The sequence below is a fragment of the Cebus imitator genome, unplaced genomic scaffold (assembly GCF_001604975.1).
Source record: "Cebus imitator isolate Cc_AM_T3 unplaced genomic scaffold, Cebus_imitator-1.0 Scaffold461, whole genome shotgun sequence".
Lineage (NCBI taxonomy): Eukaryota > Metazoa > Chordata > Mammalia > Primates > Cebidae > Cebus > Cebus imitator.
The window spans coordinates 526243-546016 of NW_016107776.1; the positions used below are offsets into that span (position 1 = coordinate 526243).

Consider the following 19774-nt stretch of genomic DNA (forward strand, 5'->3'; position numbering starts at 1 on the left):
ACCCAGGCTGGAGTGAAGTGGCACAGTCTCGGCTCACTGCAACCTCTACCTTCCGGGTTCAAGCGATTCTCCTGCCTCAGCCTCCTGAGTAGCTGGGATTACAGGCACACACTGCATGCCTGGCTAATTTTTGTATTTTTAGTAGAGACGGGGTTTCACCATGTTGGTCAGGCTGGTCTCGAACTCCTGACCTCATGATCCACCCACCTTGGCCTCCCAAAGTGCTGGGATTATAGGTGTGAGCCACCACACCCAGCCTACTTGGCTAATTTAAAAAAAATTTTTTTGTAGAGATGGAGTCTCACTATATCACCCAGGCTGGTTTTAAACTCCTGGGTTCAAGCAGTCCCCCTTCCTCTGCTTTCCAGAGTACTGGGATTACGGGCCTGAGCTACTGCACCTAACTGATACTTTGAAAAGTACTGCCCAGGTGTTTTGTGGAATGCCCCTCAGATTGGGTTTGTCTGATATCTTCTCAGGATAAGACTGGGGTGAGGGTTTTGGGAAGAAACCCACAGAGGTGAGTGCCCTTCTCATCCTGTCATCCCGGAGTCCATGCTGAACACCTAAGTCCATGATAGCCCATGGCTTGGCGAGGTCAACCCTGGTCACTGCGGCAGGAAGTGTCTGCCTGACTCCACTGTCAAGGTGCAGCTTTTGCTTACTGAGTTGCATAGAAGCGAGTCACTAGCCGCAGTCCACACACAAAGGGAAAATGAAGCTCCACCTCCTGGGGGGAGGAGCCAAGTGTGGCCCTATGTTAAAACCACTGCAGTCATTACTAACATCTGGGGAGTGTAGTTACAGCTACTCAGGAGGCCGAGGTGGGAGGACCGTTTCAGCTGAGGAGTTGAGACCAGCCTGGGCCACGTGGTGAGACCCTTACACTTGTGCCGCCGATTTTAGCATCCATCTGTGGACTCTGCCTATACTGGTTATTACTGGGTGTTCTCATTTCCCTCATCCCTCTCAGCCTTGGCAGATTTCTACTTTAATTGGAACTTAGGAAGCTGAAAGGAAGGTTTATTCCTTCTTCCCAATACATAATACACACTCACTCATGAGGATGGGCTCGTGGAGATTTACTTCATTCTTTGGGCTAAAATCTAATACCACCATGATTTATTTGATTTCTCAGATTGTTCCAGCCTCAGAGCCCATGTCCTTCTGCTATGTCCAATCCTTTTTTATTTTTATTTAATTTTTTGAGACAGAGTGTCCTCTGTTGCCCAGGCTGGAGTGCAGTGGTGTAATCTCGGCTCACTGCAGCTTCCACCTCCCAGGCTCAAGCAATCCTCCCACCTCAGCCTCCTGAGTAGCTGGGATTACAGGCATGTACCACCATGCCCAGCCAATTTTTGTGTCTTTTGTAGAAACGGGGGTCTCACCATGTTGCCCTGCCCAATCTGGAACTCCTGGGCTTAAGCAGTCCTCCCACTTTGGCTTCCCAAAGTGCTGGGATTATAGGTGTGAGCCACCACACCGAGTCTGTATTTTATTTTTATTTTTTTATCGAGACAGAGTCTTGCTTTGTTGCCCAGGCTGTAGTGCAATGGCACGATCTTGGCTCATCATAACCTCTGCTTCCCAGGTTCAAATAATTCTCATGCCTCAGCCTCCCGAGTAGCTGGGAATACAGGCACACACCATGATACCCAGCTAAATTTTTTGTTTTTAGTAGAGATGGGATTTCACCATGTTGGGCAGGCTGGTCTCGACCTTCTGACCTTAGGAGTCTGGCCTCAGCCTCCCACACTGCTGAGATACAGGAGCGAGCCACTGTGCCCCGCCTTATTTTATTTTTGAAGCATTTCTCAGTGCCTGGCACTGCAGGATACTTGAGACTCATCTTGGTTTTCCTCCCCTCTGCCCTAGACTCAGCCATTTCTCCAGAACCCTGGTTCCTGTTTTTGAACTGGATGTGTAAGAAACCAAGACCTGGGGTTAGGTGTGCTCATTGCTTCTAGATATTCTCAGCAGATGGCGCTGGGAGATGCCTGGGTGCACACTCACCTGTGCTTACACACCCATCTGTACTCATTTCTGTCTGTGCATCTGACCAGACACACGTCGTTTATACTGACTATATGATTCTTCTTTTTTTTTTTTTTTGAAACGGAGTCTTGCTCTGTCACCAGACTAGAGTGCAGTGGTACAATCTCAGATCACTGCAGGCCAGGCGTGGTGGCTCACACCTGTAATCCAAGCACTTTGGAGGCCAAGGCGGGCGGATCACCTGAGGTCGGGAGTTCAAGATCAGATCACTGCAACCTCCACCTCCCAGATTCAAGAGATTCTCCTGCCTCACCCTCCTGAGTAGCTGAGTAGCTGGGACTATCAGCATGCACCACCACGCCCAGCTAATTTTGTTGTATTTTTTAGTAGAGACAGGGTTTTCACCACATTGGCCAGGATGGTCTCAATCTCCTGACCTCGTGGTCCTCCCACTTCGGCCTCCCAAAGCACTGGAATTATAGGCGTGAGCCACTGTGCCCGGCTGACTTTACGATTCTAATTAGACTCCGCCAGTCCGTCTCTCCTCTGTGCCTCTTTGTCACGTCTCCCTGTGGGGAGAGCCCGGGCCCATGAGCCACCACTGATTTCCTCATCTGTTCTACCTGGCGTATGCGTACAGAGGATTCAGAACCAACCTGCACCCCTCTGAGAAACTAATGCACCCACTGGAGCACGGTTTCTGCAGTTATTTTTGCCTTTAACCTCATAAGCATCTAGTCGAAAGACTACCCCAACACACCTCAGGTTGGCTCCCCTCTGTTCTCCCCCTTGTCACAGTCTGTAGTCCCTCCTGGGGTCTTGGCACTGGGTGTTTGCCGGTTTTAGGGTATACAGGGTGAAGTTTGCTCTCTGTGCTGCACTGCAGGGTTGCGGTCCCCCACCCCAGGGCCATGCTGGGCAACTGTCAGTCCACAGCCTTGGTCCACTGCGTGTCCTGGCCTTGGGCACTTTGGTGCTGACTCCTGTGTCAGTGCCAGGATGGTGAGGCCCTTCCCCAGCTGAGGCTCCCAACCTGATGATCCAAGCTCATGGCACCTGCTCTCTAGAAACATGGCCTTGCCTTCCTTCCGCCACAGGGGCTGTGGGAGCTGACGCTTGTCAAGGGGAGTCTCAGTCCTCTTTCCTCTTTGTTTGGCAGTCAGGGCCGGGACCTGAAGCTGTGCCTGTGGGACCTGGCGGAGGGCAGGAACGCTGTCGTGGACTCCGTGCACTTGGAGAATGTGGGCTTCTGCCGGAGCAGCATCCTGGTCCAAGGCCAGCCGCGCTGGATGCTTGCCGTGCCAGGGAAGGGCAGCGACGAGGTGAGAGCCAGCCCGCCTGAGGCCCCACGTTCTCCAAACAGCTGTGCTCATCCTCTGGACATGGTTAGGAGGCACCTGTGCCCACCCACAGGACCCCATGGAGTGCCCACCTGACAGCAGCTTCAGCAGCCTGGGCCAATGCACAGCTGGCTAGGGCTGGGCCTGTCTCCTTGGGGTGGACCTGCTAATGAGCTGTCCTCCTAGGGCAGTGGGAAAATCAGGAGGGGTTCAGGGGATGGTGTTTTGGAGGCCTGGGTACCCAGCATGGTTCTACACATAGAGGAGAGTGGCATGGGAGGGCCAAGCATGAAGGCCCAAGGCCGGCAGGAATGGCAGGGGAGAGACTGCTCAGGTCCTGGGGACCTCAGACCCAAGTGGGAGGAAGCTCCGGGGCAGCTGGCAGGAGGCAGTGGGAGAGAGACCAAGGCCCTGGTGAAGTCGGGGGCCTGGGGAGGGCTGAGCCAGGGCAGCAGGGAGGATGATGTCTCAGGGCACAGAACCAGGGCTGGGATAGGGTGAGTGTGGGTACAGGGTGGTGATCACAGTCCCCAGGGGAAAGGTGAGCTAGGGAACCCAGGGGGTGGAGATGGAAGCCACCATTAGGTGGAGCTTAGGCCAGAATGACCAGAGGTGTTGGTAACACAGGACTGGCCCACCTGGACAGTGGTGTCCATACCCCCAGGGGCGCAGGAGGCAGAGTCTGCTAAGGGAGGGGTGCCCAAGATGTACAGGGAGGGCGACATAGTGGAGGAGGGCGTGGCTGGAGGCTCAGCTTTCAGGGGAGCTAAAGGGAAACCAGAGAGTAGCCCATGAGTGACAACTGTCCCGCCTGGTTAGTGGGGCATGGTGGTCGGAGGCGGGGCATGGTGGTCGGAGGCGGGGCATGGTGGTCGGAGGCGGGGCATGGGGAACACTTACCGTGGAGTGGGGGGCGCACACATGTGAGGGCTACTGTCCATGCCGACTGCCAAGTCCTCCCCATTCCCTGTGCCCTGGGAGCCCTTGGAGCTGGCACTGGGCAGGGCAGCCCCCACGCACAGTTGGGCTTGGCCTCTGCCCAAGGAGAGTCGTTCTGTCTTCAGGCAGATCCAGCACATAAATAATGAGATAGGAACAGGAGTTTATTTGTTCATTGCACTGAAATCACCAATTAGGAGCTACATACACTTTTCTTGCCAATCTGCCAAAAACCTGTTACAAGTTGTATTTATGAGAGAAAGAGGGGTATGCTTCCTGCCCGGGGACCCACAGTCTGCAGACCCACAGGAATGCCGCGGGAGTTTAGTCAGCTCTTCCCTTGGCTCACTGTCCTCCAGGCGCTGGTCTCGGCCACCCCCAGGCCGCCGGCCAGCCCTCAGTCAGCCTGTGCTGCCCCCAGCCACACGTCCCCTGTGCTCAAGGCTGTCTAACCCTCCCCCTGGCTTTCAGCTCTCCCCGTGGGGCAGCGTCTGTCTTTTCCGGGGGCAGCCTGTCTAGGGACCTCGCACATCCTGGGAGAACGATTGCTTTCCTCATTCCCACCTGGAATCTGTCAGACTGGGTGGGAGACAGCCTCGCTGGCCTGCATCCAGACAACGCCCAGGGAGCCGCCCTCCCCCCCATTCGGCCGGCTGGGTGGCCACACTTGCCCAAACCTAACATTTTTCCTTCTGGAAACAAAAGTTGCAGTCAGGTGCCAGGCAGAAAGCTCATGGTGATTGTAGCAGGCTCCAAGGACAGGCGCAGGCAGGGGCGGCCCCAAGATGAAGACTCAGGCCAGGTGGATGTGGGGTGTACCCCTGGTGCTCAGGCCCAGGGCTCACCACTCCCCAGCACCCAGGATGTGGTTCAAGGCACCGCCACTGCCGCTCCCTCCTGCAGTGCCCATCGTGGGGCATCAGGGCTCCCTGGGTTCTGCCCTCACTGTGCCCCCCCCATCTTTTGCCCCTCCCCTCACTGGACTGCTCGAGTCCTTTGCCCTTGATGCCCCCTCACTGTCCCCAGAGGGGTCTTCTTAAGCCCAAATTGAGATAGACCCTCCCTGGCTGGGGACTGTGTATGGTCCTGTAGGCTGTGTAGCCAGCGCCTGCCTCCCACGCAACCCTCCACACCCAACAGGAGCACAGGTGTGCTCAGGGCGGCTCCTCCTGTCCCTGGCTTAAGTCCCCCACCTCCTTGCCCCCTTAACCACTGGAACTAGCCCATCCTCCTGATATAGCGACAAGAGGAACAGATCTTATTTTAAGAAATCTGGCACAGAGGCATGCAAAAAGCAGGAAATCATAGTTCCAGCTACTCAGGAGGCCGAGGCGGGCAGAACCCAGGAGTTTGAGATAAGCCTGGGCAACACAGCGAGACCCCATCTCTAAAAAGTTAGCTGGGCACGGTGGCCACACAGCTGTAGTCCCAGCTATTGGGGAGGCTCAGGTGGGAGGGTTACTTGAGCCCACGAGTTCAAGGCTTCATTGAGCCGTAATGGTACCAGCCTGGGTGACAGAGTGAGACTCTGACTTTAAAACAAAACAAAACATCTCAATTTCATGTGGGGAAAACAGGTGGTGAAATGGGAAAAGTTCACTGATCCCCCTCACAGGGCATGTGATGGGGAGTGGCTTGATGCTTCAGTGCCCTGCTGCTCAGACCTCTAGGGGAGCATACAGACAGGCAGGCTGTAGGGCTCCGACCCCACAGCAGTGTCTGGGGGTGGATGTTTACAGCTGAAGCCCCAGTGGGCATGTGTTATAGGGTGCGTTTTTATTTTAGCTGTCCGTAGGTGGCTTGTGTTAGTCAGCTCAATTAGACCCTTGCCTTGTCTCAAGGACAGAGGGCTTTTGGTATCCTGGGTTCTTGCCTTGGTGTACCAGAAGAATTGGATCACATATGGGCTTGGAGAATGAGTGCAAGGTTTTATTGAGTGGAAGTAGCTCTCAGCAGATGGGGGAGCCAGCAGGGAGGTGGTTTTCCCCTGGAGTCGGGCTGCTTGGTGGCCCGGGCTCTCCTGTGACTGCCCGGCCAAACGCCACCTACTTCCGCTACTCGGCAGCCTGTGGCATGCCGCCTGTCCGTGTGCTCTTCCTTTCAATGTCCATCCACTTGTTTCGCCTGCTAGGGTCTTGGAGTTTTGGTAGGCACAGGATGGGGGCGTGGCAGGCCAGGGTGGTCTTGGGAAATGCAGCATTTGGGCGTGAATGCAGGAGCGCCTGTCCTTACCTAGGTCTGTGGGCACAGGCCCGGGCGGTGGAGCCCTTGCAAGGGGACTTCCCTTCCCAGCACTTCCCTGCCCCTCTCCCGTATCATTTGGAAATGTGGGGAGTGAGCCACAGTGTGATCCACACCCTCCTGAACCCTCTGCACAGCCTGGACGTGGCTCCCACAGACCCTTCCTGAAAACAGCAAGGGGACAATGGTGGCGACTCCCGAAAACAGCTTGCTGCTGCTTCCTTAACTGGGATCGCGGAGGGGGCACATAGGTCATAGCTCCGGTAGCACCTGCAGGCCGCCCCAGTGCCTGTAGCTCTTCGTGCTGCGGCCACCCGGATCCCAAGAGGAGAAACGCTGTCTCGGAGTTGCTGTTACTTGCAGAAGACAAAGAATGGCTAAGCCCGCCCTGCTTCTCCTGGGCTCTTCTCCACATTCTGTGCCAGGCTCAGAGGCGCCTTGGCTTGGTTTTCGGATGTCCTTGTTCCTGTATTTCCATGTTGCTAGAGCTTCTCCTTGGGCCATTTTTCCATAAGGAATCCTTGGTGTCCACTCCTGCTTACCATTTTGGCCATCTTTGGAGTTCAGGCTTGACCACCTTCCCCAGAGCTCGCCGTCACTGAGCCTCGTGGTTCCTGACTGTGACCACCTCTCCCGTGACTGAGTTCTTTTCTGCCCCCTTCATTGTGTTGCTCTGTTTGTTCCCCAGGGGCCTCTTCTGTCAGATGCTTGGCTCGCCCTGAGGCCTCTGTTTTCTGGGCTTGATGGGCAGGAGCCTCTTTGTGTGTGCAGGTGGGTCTGTGTTACCCATGCATGTGTGTGTGTGTGTGTGTGTGTGTGTGTGTGTGTGTGTGTGTGTGTGCATTTGTGTGGGTCCTCGATCTGTGAGCCATCCTGGTGCTGAGTGGGGCAGAAGTCCTGCTGTCAGAGGCTGAGCTGCTCTGGGGGACCCTGGCGAGAGCAGCTGCCCAGGAAACGCCATGGTCCTGGCACGTGTACTGGAGGTGGGCACCTCAGCAGGACTCTCTAGCTGGGAGGACCAGGCTGTGGGCCCAGCTCTCTGGCCTGCCCGGAGGTGACCTCAGCACAGCCCCAGCATGCCTGTGGCAGATCTGGGATTCAGACTTGGGGTCCCAGGCCTGTACTGTGTGGGATAGTGAGGGCAGCAAGCTTCTTACCCACACAGGCACAGGTCTCTAAGACATGGTCACCCTGTCTTGCTCAGGAGAATAGAGGGGCCAGAGGCCACTGGACCAGCTGGTATGAGTTCTGCCTACTCGGAGCCCCCAGCCTCTGGGCCTCGGACTCCTTGTGTGTAAACTGGCTGATGCCCCAGGCATGCCAGGCTCTGTCCAAGGTGGCTGTGCACTGATGTTATTGCCATGTTACCAGTAGCTCATTCCAAGTTGTTCCTATGTAAAACCCGCACCAGGAAGGAGAAGCAGGCAGAGCAGAGAGAATCGGTGGGCTCTGTCTGGTGAGCCGGTGAGCTGCTCTCGCCCGCACCTAGGGAAGTTCAGGGCTGGCTGAGCCTCCCCAGTTCCCACAGCGAGGGCAGAGGGTACAGGCGGACCTGGCTTCCAGCAGAACCACCTGGCAGAATCTGGTGCTTGTGGCCTTGGCCATCCCCTGACCTGGCCGTTCAGGAGATGGGTGACCAGCGAGCCAGCAGCCCGCAAGCCAGCCTGGCATATCTCCCAGCCCAGGTAGGAGGCCCTGGCCTGTGTTCAGGGGACCCAGAGTGCAGCCTCAATGCACGGGCACACAGTGTGCTGGGGGACCCAGGTTTCCAGGAGCTGACCTCGGAGGATGCACATCACATTCATTTCTCAAGTGGGGGTGCTCCTGGGCAAGTCTTAGAACCATGGCTGTGCTGAGATCACTCATAGTGGTTCATATGTAAAGGAGAGAGAATTGCTGGGCTGTGTCAGGGGCCAGTGAGCCGGACTCCTGCTCTGCCTGCACGGTCATGTTGGGAGAGGCTGGGGCAGCTACCGGGCAGTGACCTGAGAACGGTACGAGCATATTGCAAGGACCTGTGCAGCCTAATTAGGAGCCTGTGCTCCCAGGTGCCCACGGGGGGCGGGGGGAGCAGACAGAAACTCGAGGCAGCCCTCGCTAATCGCCTTAAGAGTCTCTTGTTTGTATAGCGCAGACTCGACTTGGCGTCGGTCCAAATCAACTTGTTTTCTTACCGTCAGGTCCAGATTCTGGAGATGCCATCCAAGACGTCAGTGTGCACCCTGAAGCCGGAGGCAGATGCCAAGCTGGGCATGCCCATGTGCCTGCGGCTGTGGCAGGTAAGGCCCCACGTGCACCAGCCACACCCTGCTGGCCACGCCCATGGCCATGAGTCATGCCCCATTCAGGAACTGATTTATCGTCAAGCAGCTTGGGCAACCTCCCCCCACCCCCACCCCCGCCAGGGAACACGTGCAGCCACCTCATCGTCCCCACGGCCCTCTGCTTCCTGCTGCCGCAAGGGGCCTATCACTGCCCCAGGAGAGGCCTGGCTTCAGCCAGCAGCAGTGGCAGCAGGTGCTCGTCATTTGCAGGCTCCGGTGGGCTCACCCCGCAGCTGGTGGTGCCCTCCAACACGAGGTGAGCAGGGGACAGTGGGGTCTGCCAGCACCTCAGTACTTGGTCCCTGCTGAGGGTAGGGCGGGCCAGGCTGACTAACGGCAGCAAGCCTGCACAGCCCCTGCTTCGCTTGGGATTAATTTTTGTTACTTCTTTGCCTCTTAGAGGCAGGAGTGGACTCAACACCATGACATTCCCTGCAGCCGCACGTGGAATTTCAAGGTCCACGAATACTACCTTCCTTCTCAGCTGTTCTTTGTGGTTAGACAGGGTCGGGAGGCCTCAGCCCGGGTCCAGTTTGGGGTTGCTGGGGAGGGACTCAGCTGCCTCCATGGAGCCGACCGCCACTCACCTCCTCACGGGAGCCCCACTGGACCAGCTGTCCTTGGGGCTGCTCATATCCAGAGCAGCAGAGCAAGTGGTCCTGTGCGTTCACTTGCAAAGAGTCCCTTAGCCCTGAGCTGCCTCGGAAGCCCATAGTAGGGGTCATTGGCAGCACTCTTCCCAGGGCCCTAGGCCATGCCGGGTACCCTCCTGTTCTGTTTGGTTCTGAGACCCACGCCAGGCTGCGCCTTTACCGGGAGGTGCCTCTGGCTCGCTGCCTTTGACTTCCTCACGAGAGTGAGACTGGACAGGCCTATGCAGTTTGTGGACATCTGCGTGCCCCGCAAGACCCATCAGGACGGGCATCTCTAGACATTTCTCTCCCTCCACATGACGCCCCTTATTGCAGTCAGCTTCCCCCTGTAGTTTCTTGACTGAAAAGTTTCAGCTTGGAATTTGGGGTCTCCTGTGGGCTGATCCTGTGGTGCTGCTTCGGTGGCTGTGGCTTTTTGGGGAGAAGCACTCGGCGGGAGGGGTGGTGGCTTCCTCAATGCTCACCTGAGATGATGAAACCCTTGGCGCCAGCAGGTTCACAGCTGGGCCACAGGGACTGCAGCGGAGCCTGGGTGTCAGCCTCCCTGTGCCTAGACAAGTCTCCTCCAAGGGCTTGATGGGGTCTGCTGGGAGGAAAAATGCCCCCCAAGGCTGCAACCCCATAGGCAGTGGGCAGGGTTTCCAGGTCCTGGGGGAGGGTGTCCGAGGCTGCACCGCTCCGGTTCCGCCCCCCTGGGAAACATGGGTCATTGCACAATCATGTAAAATTCCAACGGAAAAATGCACAGAAAGGGATGTACAAACTTGTTAAGGTAATTAATGTAGTTGACACAGGACAAATCGCATTTCTGTTGGTGATGGAGATCCAGCGTGAAGCATTCCACTAAGGAAAGCTGACGTTAACGCCACACGTTCCCTTTTCCATCCCCAAGCCTGAGGGTGGGTTGTAATTTATCAGTCTGATTGTGGCACAGTGGCCTGACTTGCTATTTTTTTTTTTTTTTTTCTGAAACACTGAGGGTTTTCTTTTTGGTTTGGTTTTTTTGGCAATCAGATTTTTAATTTTTTTTATTTTTAATCTTTAATTTGGTGTATTCTTATTTTGCTCCTTAAAACAGCTGACCTGCAACATAAGAATAATTGTTATTAATATATAAAAGGTCAGGGCCTACGTCAAGCCTGAGGCAGTCACTGGCACAGCCCTCAGAGCAAGGGCCCATCCAGCCAGCCCTGCCTGAGCTGCAGAATGGTACATTGAAGGCTTCCCGCGGCCCCCAACCTACTGTGTCCCTCTGGGGCTGCCAGTCAATGGGAGGGGTACAGAGTGAGGCCTGGCCTCCAGGCTTCATCTGTGGGCAGGGAGGGGGCAGTGAAGAGCAGATCTGGGGGACTTCAGACCCTCTCTGTGCAGAGGTCGGTCAGCACCAAGGCTATGGGCACCAAAGTGCCCCAGCCACAAGAGAACTGCCCAGCCTGTGGTGTCTGTCACTGGGGGCATAGCAGGGGCTGGCAACCACAGGGCAAGCCCCTCCAGGCCAGGCTGGCTTCTGCTCTGGCCACCCTGTGGCACCATGACAGGCAGGTCAGTCTCACACACAGTCCCTGCATTGGCCGTGGCATCTGAACTCAGAGGTGGTGGCTTCACACAGGCGAGACGCTCTGAGACTGCCAGAAGGATGTCAGTGACGGGATCAGCCCCAGGCGGTCTCAGCTCCAGCAGTGGAGGAGGGTGCTGGGGAGGAGGGTGTCGTAGGCTGGGAACAGGCGCCGCAGAGCACTGCCTGAGGGGAGCGGGTCCAAAGAGGAGAGTCTCTGGAGTCAGCCTCTGGGGCTGGCCTGCGTTCCTGGTTGGGATGCAGACTGTTCCCAGCTGCCCTTGCCTGGCCCTCACCCACTATGAGTCCAGACACACCGCCCACCACGGGGAGGGAGCCAGGGAGCCAGGACTGCCTAGGAGGAGCTGCGGTGCAAAGGGCGTGGCACGTGGCACCACGTCCGGGAGGAAAATACTGTGGGTCGTTGCAGTATTTCCCAGCAGGTGATCTGAAAGGTGCCAACATGGAGCTCCTCCCAGGAATGAAACAGCACATGCAGCAGCATGGCCGGGGCTTCTGCAGGGACGGGCAGGGCACTGAGTACAGTGGGGAGCCTGGGGCAGCTCTGCCTCCCAGGGACAATGTCGGCTCTGGCAGTGGGGGATGACTTGGAACGAGGCCTGGGAGGAGGTGCCCTGGGAGGAGGTCCACTGACCGCCACGCCTCCTCCCAGGAGCCTCACTCTTCTCAGCTTCATCTGTGTGAACTCTTATCAGAACCCAGTGGTTTTACAAGCCTTTTTCAGGGACGTGTGCGAGGACCACTGGACCAGCTCTGGCCTCGGGTTCACATGCCCACATCCTGCAGGGCACAGTGAGTGTCCTTCCGTCCCCGGCATGGCCATTCCCTCCAGGTCAGGGCAGCTGGCCTCGGGCTCCGGGCCTGGCTCCCCCAGTTCGCATCACCAGCCTTCTGATGCAGAGAGCCCTGGTCCTTGTGCTGTTTGAGGACTCAGTATCCCCTTGTCAGGCACAGGCCCTGGTGCCTTCTGGCTCCCCCAGGTCTCCTTGCTCAGCCATGCCAGGTTTCTCTGTGCTGTCATTCTTGGTGCCGGGGACTGATGGCTGTGTCCCCAGAGTGATGCGGAATCTTGCAGCGTTCCCCTCCTGTAATTATTTCAGAGGCTTAACAAACGAGGCGTCTGCCCAGGGCTGGGAGCCCTCTGACCTGCGCCCTCATTCATCATGAGAGCTCGGGCGGCTTGCGCCTGGCTTCAGGGGCGGGGGGCTTTGGCAGCCACATTGACAAAGCACAGAGAGTTCATTTTTCATGGAGATGGAGCTCGCGGTTTCTTCTGGCTGGCGGCTCTAGGCAGGTGACCAGCCAGTCCCAGTGATCAGTGGCCACATGTCTTAGGGTCGGGGAAAGGAGGCAGGAGGACGGGTCCCTGTGCATGGGAGAGGTGGAAAAGGTTGGCCCCACTGACAGTGGCTGGTGGATGCCCAGTGTCACCCCTTTGGGCAGGACCCCAGGGTGGTCACATGCAGGTTGCAGGGCTGGTGAGAAGTGGCACAGCCGTGGGGGGCCTTGGGCTTGGCTCTGTGCCCTCTGCCCCCATGTCCTCAGGGTGCCCTAAGGGCAGCTGTGCCAGTCCCATGCTGATGGCATCAGTCATCCAGGGGCTGTGAGGGAGGGCACTGGCGGTGCAGAGCTTCTGAGCTGTGGCAGCCATGTAGACTTGGGAAACAGCCCCAGCCAGCGGGAGAGGCAGCAGATCTTCAGAGCCCCTTCTCCCCTAAAACTAACTGGAGTCAGGGTTCTTCCAGGAGCTGACTGCTCTGCTGTTCCCCGCAGGCAGACTGCAGCCCCCGCCCACTCCTTCTGGCCGGCTACGAGGATGGATCGGTGGCCCTGTGGGATGTCTCTGAGCAGAAGGTGTGCAGCCGCATTGCCTGCCACGAGGAGCCCGTCATGGACCTTGACTTTGACTCCCAGAAGGCCAAGGGCATCTCAGGCTCTGCTGGGAAGGCGCTGGCTGTCTGGAGCCTGGACGGGCAGCAGGCCCTGCAGGTCAGTGCGCCAGGCCCTGGGCCTCATTTATCCTGCTCTGCACTAACAGTCTGATAGGCTGAAACAATATTTAGGCATGAAGAGGAGTTGTTGCAGATCCCTGGCTAATTAATCACTAGGAGGCGGGTGCAGGGGAGCTGTCCATGGCTGGCGCAGGAAGAAGGGGGCGTGGGCGCTGGCAGCCCGTTCACATGGTTTGGGTTTCACCCAGACCTCGGGTTCACGCAGTCACATCTTGTCCATCTAGAGAAAGGCACGCAGAGTACAGGAATACTCAAACCCCTTTATGAAAACTCAGAGGAATTTGGTCAGTAAGGAACTGATTAATCAAAAAAAAAAAAAACCCAAAAACCAGTGTGCAAAACTTCGAGGAGCTGCGGCCCCCACCCGACGTGGTGGTCTGGAGTTGGCCTGAGGGAGGCCATTGCTCACGGGCAGCGGGAAAGCTCAGCAGGAAAGCAGGGAGGCCTCAGCGCTGCCTGGCAGTTGCTGAAGATCTTCCCACAGTGTCTCTTGGGCTCTCTTGGCTGGCATGGCTTGGGGGGCACCATGGTGTCCTTGTCTGGGTCTGTGGCTCCAGGGCTCAGTGCAGGGTGGACTGGCATACACACGTGGCCCTGTTTGGGATGAGAGGGATTGGGTCAGGCTGGTGGGGGCAGGGGAGCCTCCTGTCCAGGTCTTGCTCTGGTGCAGGTCTCGGGGCTGCAGAGACCACGGGGGATGAGGTACTGGGTGTGGCCTGGGTACATCCTGGCTTCTGGGGGGTTGACAAGGAGCCCCCATTCACCAGAAGTCTTGGAAGCCCGAGACTTACCCATAACTAGCGCCTGGTCTGATTGCCAGTCTAGTGGGTGAAGGGCCTCTAGGAGGAGCTGCGTGTCCCGTGGGGTGGCTACTGCAGTTCCCAGCCTCACCAAGGACAGGGCTCGGGGCTGCCCTTCTCTGTGGGGCTGTGGTCCAAGCTGTCTCTACAATGGGAGGCCACAGGGAGGACATCCATCGGGCCCCCTCAGCAGGACAGCCTTGCCAGCAGCCCCGTGGGGCAGGGAGGGCTCACCTTGGGTCCATCAGGCCCACCCCTGAGTGGGCACCACCAGAGTCTTTGAGGCACATGGTAGGGCTGCAGAATGATGGGCCCTGGTGAGACCAGGATATGAGCGGCCCCAGTGCCCTGTGGGCATGACCAGGCCTGTGCAGACACATGGCGGACTTGCAGGAGAGCTGTGTCCATCCATCGTCCATCCATCAGCTGTCCTGCTCATGCCTCCCCAGGAGAAAGGGTCTCCCAAGACCTACTGGGCCTGGGTGTGTATGGGTATGAGTCATCATCATGCCCATTCTTAGCAGCTAGAGGCTGAGCTCTGGGCGCTGGGTCTGCATGTCTGGAAGGTGCATCTCCCTCACACTCCCTCCCTACTCCTCAAGCCTGGCAGGGACCCTGCAGGGCTGCCCCCCCCCGGGGTCCGGTGTTCACTTGGCACTGGCTTGCCCCTCACCAGCCTGACAGCAAAGGGCTGAAGACCCAAGCAGCTTCCCTGAGAGCCCCCGGAGGGCTCTTCCCTGCAGTCCCCATCCCGGACTCTCTGCCCCAGGACCCCGGGAAGGGGCCCTCCTGCCGTAGTGGCCCACATCTGCCTGGTGTGTCCTGGAGTGTTTGGGAAGCAGCTGCTGGAGCTTAAGACTGTAATTCATGGGTCACATTCCAGTCCAGAGATGAACTTGACTGGATTGATGAATTGAAGAGTTAAAGCAAAAGGGGGACCAGGTATTAATGAATTGAAAAGTGAGAGCGGAAGGGAGAACCAGGAACTGGATGTGGTTGATGTGGTTGGCGTGGCTGTGGCGTGCTGGGCAGGGCGTTGGCCCATGGTGCACATGAAAGGAGAATCGCTTCCCCTGCTGAGCCATTGTGTGGGCCAGGAGGAGGAGGCCTGGGAAGGGGACAGGCGACCCCAGGGGAGCTGGAGAGGCTGATGCGCCATCCTCTGCCCAATGTCACGTCTAACCTCCACCCTAGCAGCCCTGGAGATTGCAGGTTCTGTAAAGCCAGGGTCTCAGGGAAAGCGTCTGGGGTGCTTTCAGAGGTGAACTGCCTAAGAGCATTCTTACCGCCCGGGAGCAAGCAAGGTGACCGAAGGTCCTTGGCACCCACAGGTGTCCTCACCCATCGCCCCCACTGTGACTCCCTGGCTGAGAACCACGTGGACATGGCTGTGTGTCCCTCGTGTCCCCCTGCCGAAGCCTCTGATGAGCCCAGATCAGTCTCCCCCCGGCGGGAGCTGGGAGCGGAGACGCGGATGAGGTTCCCGGAGCAGAGCGTTGGTAATCAGAACCAGATGGTGGCCTGGCCATGCCGCGCATTCCTGGCACCTGAGGTCATGTGCTACGAGAGCCACTGGTGGCCAGAGATCCTTCCTGGAAGGCCCAGGTCCAGGCTGGGGCTTGGCCAGGGGCCACGGTGGTGACGAGGAGGCTGCCCACGTCAGGATGCCACCTGAGCCTGCCTTGCTGAGGTGGCTTTCCTGCAAGCCGTCACAATTAGAGCCTGTATTGTCATAAGATACAGGTGGTACGCAGGCCCTCGCCTCCCTCCCACATTTGGGATAGCGCCCACAGCCTTGAAGCGGGGACTGATTTACAGCCAGCCGTATTTTTAGGCCTTTAAGTAATAATGAGGCTTCCCCACCCCAGGCAGCCCTGGCCTGGGAAGTGGACCAACTATGGCTCTCCCATGAGACATAGCCAGGTGTCCAAGCTGCACTCCCATCTGCACAGCAGTGGTGGCTGCTGCCCCCGTCTGCCAGAGGCTTCCCTTGAGAGGAGCAGCAGCAGAGCCGCCGGGCAGCCAGGAGGGAGGCCGAAGGGGCCCCGGGCTAGCTCCCCATGTATGGCATCAGGAGGAAAGGCTTGTGCAGGGCACGGGCACAGTTCCACCCGCCATCAGGAGCACAGTAGTGCAGGCCCCTGGCTGCTGTCACCAGGCCCAGGACCGGTCCTCCTCTTCTTCAGGAGCACAGGGCTGGAGCAGGCCCTAGTCTTTCTCCAGGAAGCCCCACCAGGCTTCCCGCATTGCCCTCATTTCCTGCGGAGCCCGGTCCTCCCGCCTGGTTGCCTTTACCTCCGTGCTGTTCCCGCTTTCTGAGAATGGCTGAGCTGGGTGTAGGGTCACTCCTGTCCCTATAGGCAGTGGCCAGCCAGCTGGTGGGTAGGCACAGCCAGGCTGCAGGGCGGGAGCTAGACAGGAGAAGCTGGGCACTCAGCCCCCCACAGGTGAAGACACTGCACCCACCTTCTGCCTGTGAAGACCCCTGTTCGGGCTCTCTATGGAAACCTTCCCACGTGCCTGTGGCTCTAGGCGCTCAGCAGCTCTTTTCTCCCTGGGAAGGACCTGCTGGCAAATTCCTATCAAGAGGGCCCAGAGCAGGCCCCAGTGGCTTCCAGGGAGGCCCATGGTGTGTGGCTGTGCGTCCCCTCTCTACCACTGACTCAGGGCAGAGGTCACAGGAGAGAAATGGGTGACAGTGATAATGGTGTCACATCAGCCTCCTGTTCTTCCCAGCTGCCATTCCCTCCATGGGCCATGGTGTTCTGGTTCCTGAGAGCTGGGGAGGGGCTCCTGGGTCTGCAGGCACAGGTGTCCCCACACGCATGACATGTGCATCCCAGCATCCCCCAAGGCCCTGCGCAGTGGGTGCTGGCCTTGATGGCCCCTCGGCCAGGTCACAGGGAGCCAAGTGGGGAGGGAGGAGCTGGTGTGGAGGGAGAGAAGGCAGCCCGAGGCTGGGTGCTCTGCACACTGAGGCCAGCCTGGGCTTGTGGTCACCAACCAATGGCTGTGTATTGTGCTGCAGCACGTTCAGCTGCTTGTGTGCACAGGCAGGGCACCCCCGAGACCCCCAGAGCCAAGGTCTGCCAGGCGAGAGAGGTAGAGGACAGGCAGAGCATCTGGGACGTGCTGGGGCAGTGCTGGTCGCAGCGGGCAGTGGGAGGAGAGGGCCCAGCAGAGGGGGTCAGGGCTGCAGGCCTTGGTAAGTCCATGAACCAGGGGCCCTGGGCCCTGGAGAGGCCCTTGGAAGGGCAGGAGGATGGGCTGGTAGGGGTTGGCTTTGAGCAACAAGTTGGTGTTGAGGTAGGAGGGCAAGGTGGCTGAGAGGGCATGGCAAGTGCCAACTTCAGTGGCCAGGAGCCTAGAGCAGCCTGGGGGGTGCAGGCGGTGGCTCCTGGGCCTGGGTCAGGGCTGTGGGTTGTCTGGTGGCATCTCCTCACCAGGCAAGGCTCCTCCTGCCCCTCCTGGGGAAAGAATCTGGGTCTTGAATGGGTGCCCGATGTCACCAGATGCTCTCACTGCGTCTCTCTGACTCACAGGTTTTCTTCTCGAGTCTGTTCATTGCCTTGTTGGCGTTTTCTTAAACCTTAGAAGAGCTAAAATCCTCAGTCTGTCCCTGGGTCTCAGGGAAAAGTCCTGAAATCACGCACTGCGTGACATGTGCTCCTCTCACTCTGCTGGGCTGGGCCGCAACTGCCCAGGGCCACAGACTTACCTGGGCATCCCTCTCCCGCTGCCCGCCTAGTGACAGGAGCCCCAGGCTTGGGGAGTTGGTGGGGAGCATCCCCTCTTCTCCCGGTGGATGGACATGTTTGGGCGGTGGAGGTGAGGGGTCGTGGGTGACTGTAGGTTGGTCTTCACCTGCACCATTACTCAGGCAGTTATTTTCTCTGCCTGAGTCGTTTTCTTTGTGGACTAATTTAAGTTTCTTGATTTGGGGAATTTTTCTAGGAATTTGTCTATGGGCATACAAATCCTCAAGGTTATATTCCTAGTGACCTTTTTTGGACCGCTTGTGATGATTGTTTAAATTTCTGCCACATTCAAAGCTCTGTCCCTGCTTTATTTATTCATCAGTCTTGTCTGTGTTCGTCCTTGAGCATTTCTGTCTTCCTGTTCATCGTTTCTGGCCTTGCCATGCTCTCCTCCGACCCATGTCCCTTGGGTTACATCTGCTGCCCTGCCTGGGTCAGGCACACAGCCCATCGGCCCTCAGCCTTCCCTCACCCGCCCCGCAGGAGCCCGTTTCCACAGGTTATTGTCCAGCCGGGATCCCTAGTGCAAGAGGACATCGTCTTCCTCCCCTCATTCCAGGCAGAACCCGTTTTTTTAATTATTTTTTTCATGTTTCTTGTTTGACACAAATATCCCGTTTTTATTTGTCCTCTGGCTGCTGAGCTAATTAGAATGGTTTTACGGTTCTGAATGTTTGATTTCTTCTCCCAGTTATTTTTTAGTTTTTCAGTTTCTAACTTAATTACATTGTGGTCTGGGAACAAGGTCTGAATGATATCAGTTCTTTGAAATGCGGGGGCCATCCAGTTTTCATAAGTGTTGCACATGTACCGGCGAGGCGGTGCTGGTCGTCAGATGCCCTGCTGCACACGTGAGCGCCAGGTCCGCATGTCCGCTGATTCCTAGGCCTTTAAGTCATTCTGCAGGTGACCAGGGTCCCCAGCAGGCACGGAGAGAGGCCTGTCTTGTTCCCTTTTGCGGGGGCCTATTTTTGCGTTATGCACTTTGAAGCTGGCCTTGGAACATGCCAGTTTAAAATGGTAATTTCCTGGTGAATGGCTTTTTCATTCCCTCTCATTATCTCTAGAAAGGACTTTTGCCCAAAAGCCTATTTTTCCAACTATTAATATGGCTCAGGCCAGGTTTCTTTTGGTCACTGCTTCCCTTTATAGCCTTTATATTTTAATCATTTTACCTCTAAGCTTCCCGGCCCTCCAGGTGTGGACACATTTCTTACGGAGCCAGTTCTCACATCGGTGATTACATTTCATGTGTAAGTGTTGCCCTGGGTGTTCTTACATCTCAGGCCCTCCTTCGGAAGCCGAGATGCCCATCCTTTAGGGATTCCTCGGGCAAGGCCCTCTTGGTGGCTGTGCCGGTGGCCTCTGAGTGCACAGGCCTGGATGCCGAGTGGCCGTTCTCTGAGTGGCAGCAGCTGCCAGGCCACAGGTCTCGGTCCTGCCACTTCCTTGTGCTGCTGAGAATTCAGCTCCCAGCCTGGCCACCTTCCATGTGGCTCAGTCCCGTAAGCTCTGACTTGCTGCGTCTTCATTTTAATTCAGCTCAGAATGTTGTGATTTCTTCTTTGATCCATAGCTGCCTTGTGGGTGTGTCATTTAATTTCCAAATATTGGTCGATTTTGTAGATACATCTTTAATCTAGCTTAATTCTGTTATCAGTGAATGCACGCAGTGCGATTTCAGTGTTCAGAAATTTATGGAGGCTTGTTTTTGGCCCAGCACATGGCGTGTCTCGCAGAGTACACCACATGGACTTGAAAGGAGCGTGTGTTCCGCAGTTGTGGGGCGGAGCCTTCCGTCATCCTGACCTAGGTCAGTGGACGTGGTTCCAGTCTTCAATATCCTCACCGATTTTTTGGTCTCTTTTTTTTTTTTACTAGTTACTCACAGAAGGCTCTTAAGATCTTTAACTGTGATTGCAATCGGGCCTGTTTCTTTGTCTCTGCCTGTTTCGCTTCATGAGCTTTGAAGCTCTGGGGCTGGGTGCGTGAGTGCGGGGATAGCCGCGTCGTCCCGGTGCAGGGCGCTCTTCTCATCGCGAGGTGTCCCTGCTCTCTTCTAATGCTCTTTGTCTTGACGTCAGCTGTCTGATGCTACACAGGGGCATCGACGTTCTTAGGTCCGCCCTTTGTGTT

General features: G+C 57.1%; 1 protein-coding gene across 1 annotated transcript in view; it reads left to right on the forward strand.

Moving 5' to 3' along the window:
• The window catches only part of GNB1L (G protein subunit beta 1 like), a 69675-nt gene that overhangs the window by 42980 nt on the left and 6921 nt on the right, over positions 1-19774 (forward strand). The window contains exons 5-7 of the mRNA XM_017512069.2: positions 3155-3317; positions 8696-8794; positions 12842-13057. Coding sequence (XP_017367558.1) covers positions 3155-3317; positions 8696-8794; positions 12842-13057 — 478 coding nt within the window. The remainder of the gene's footprint in view (positions 1-3154; positions 3318-8695; positions 8795-12841; positions 13058-19774) is intronic.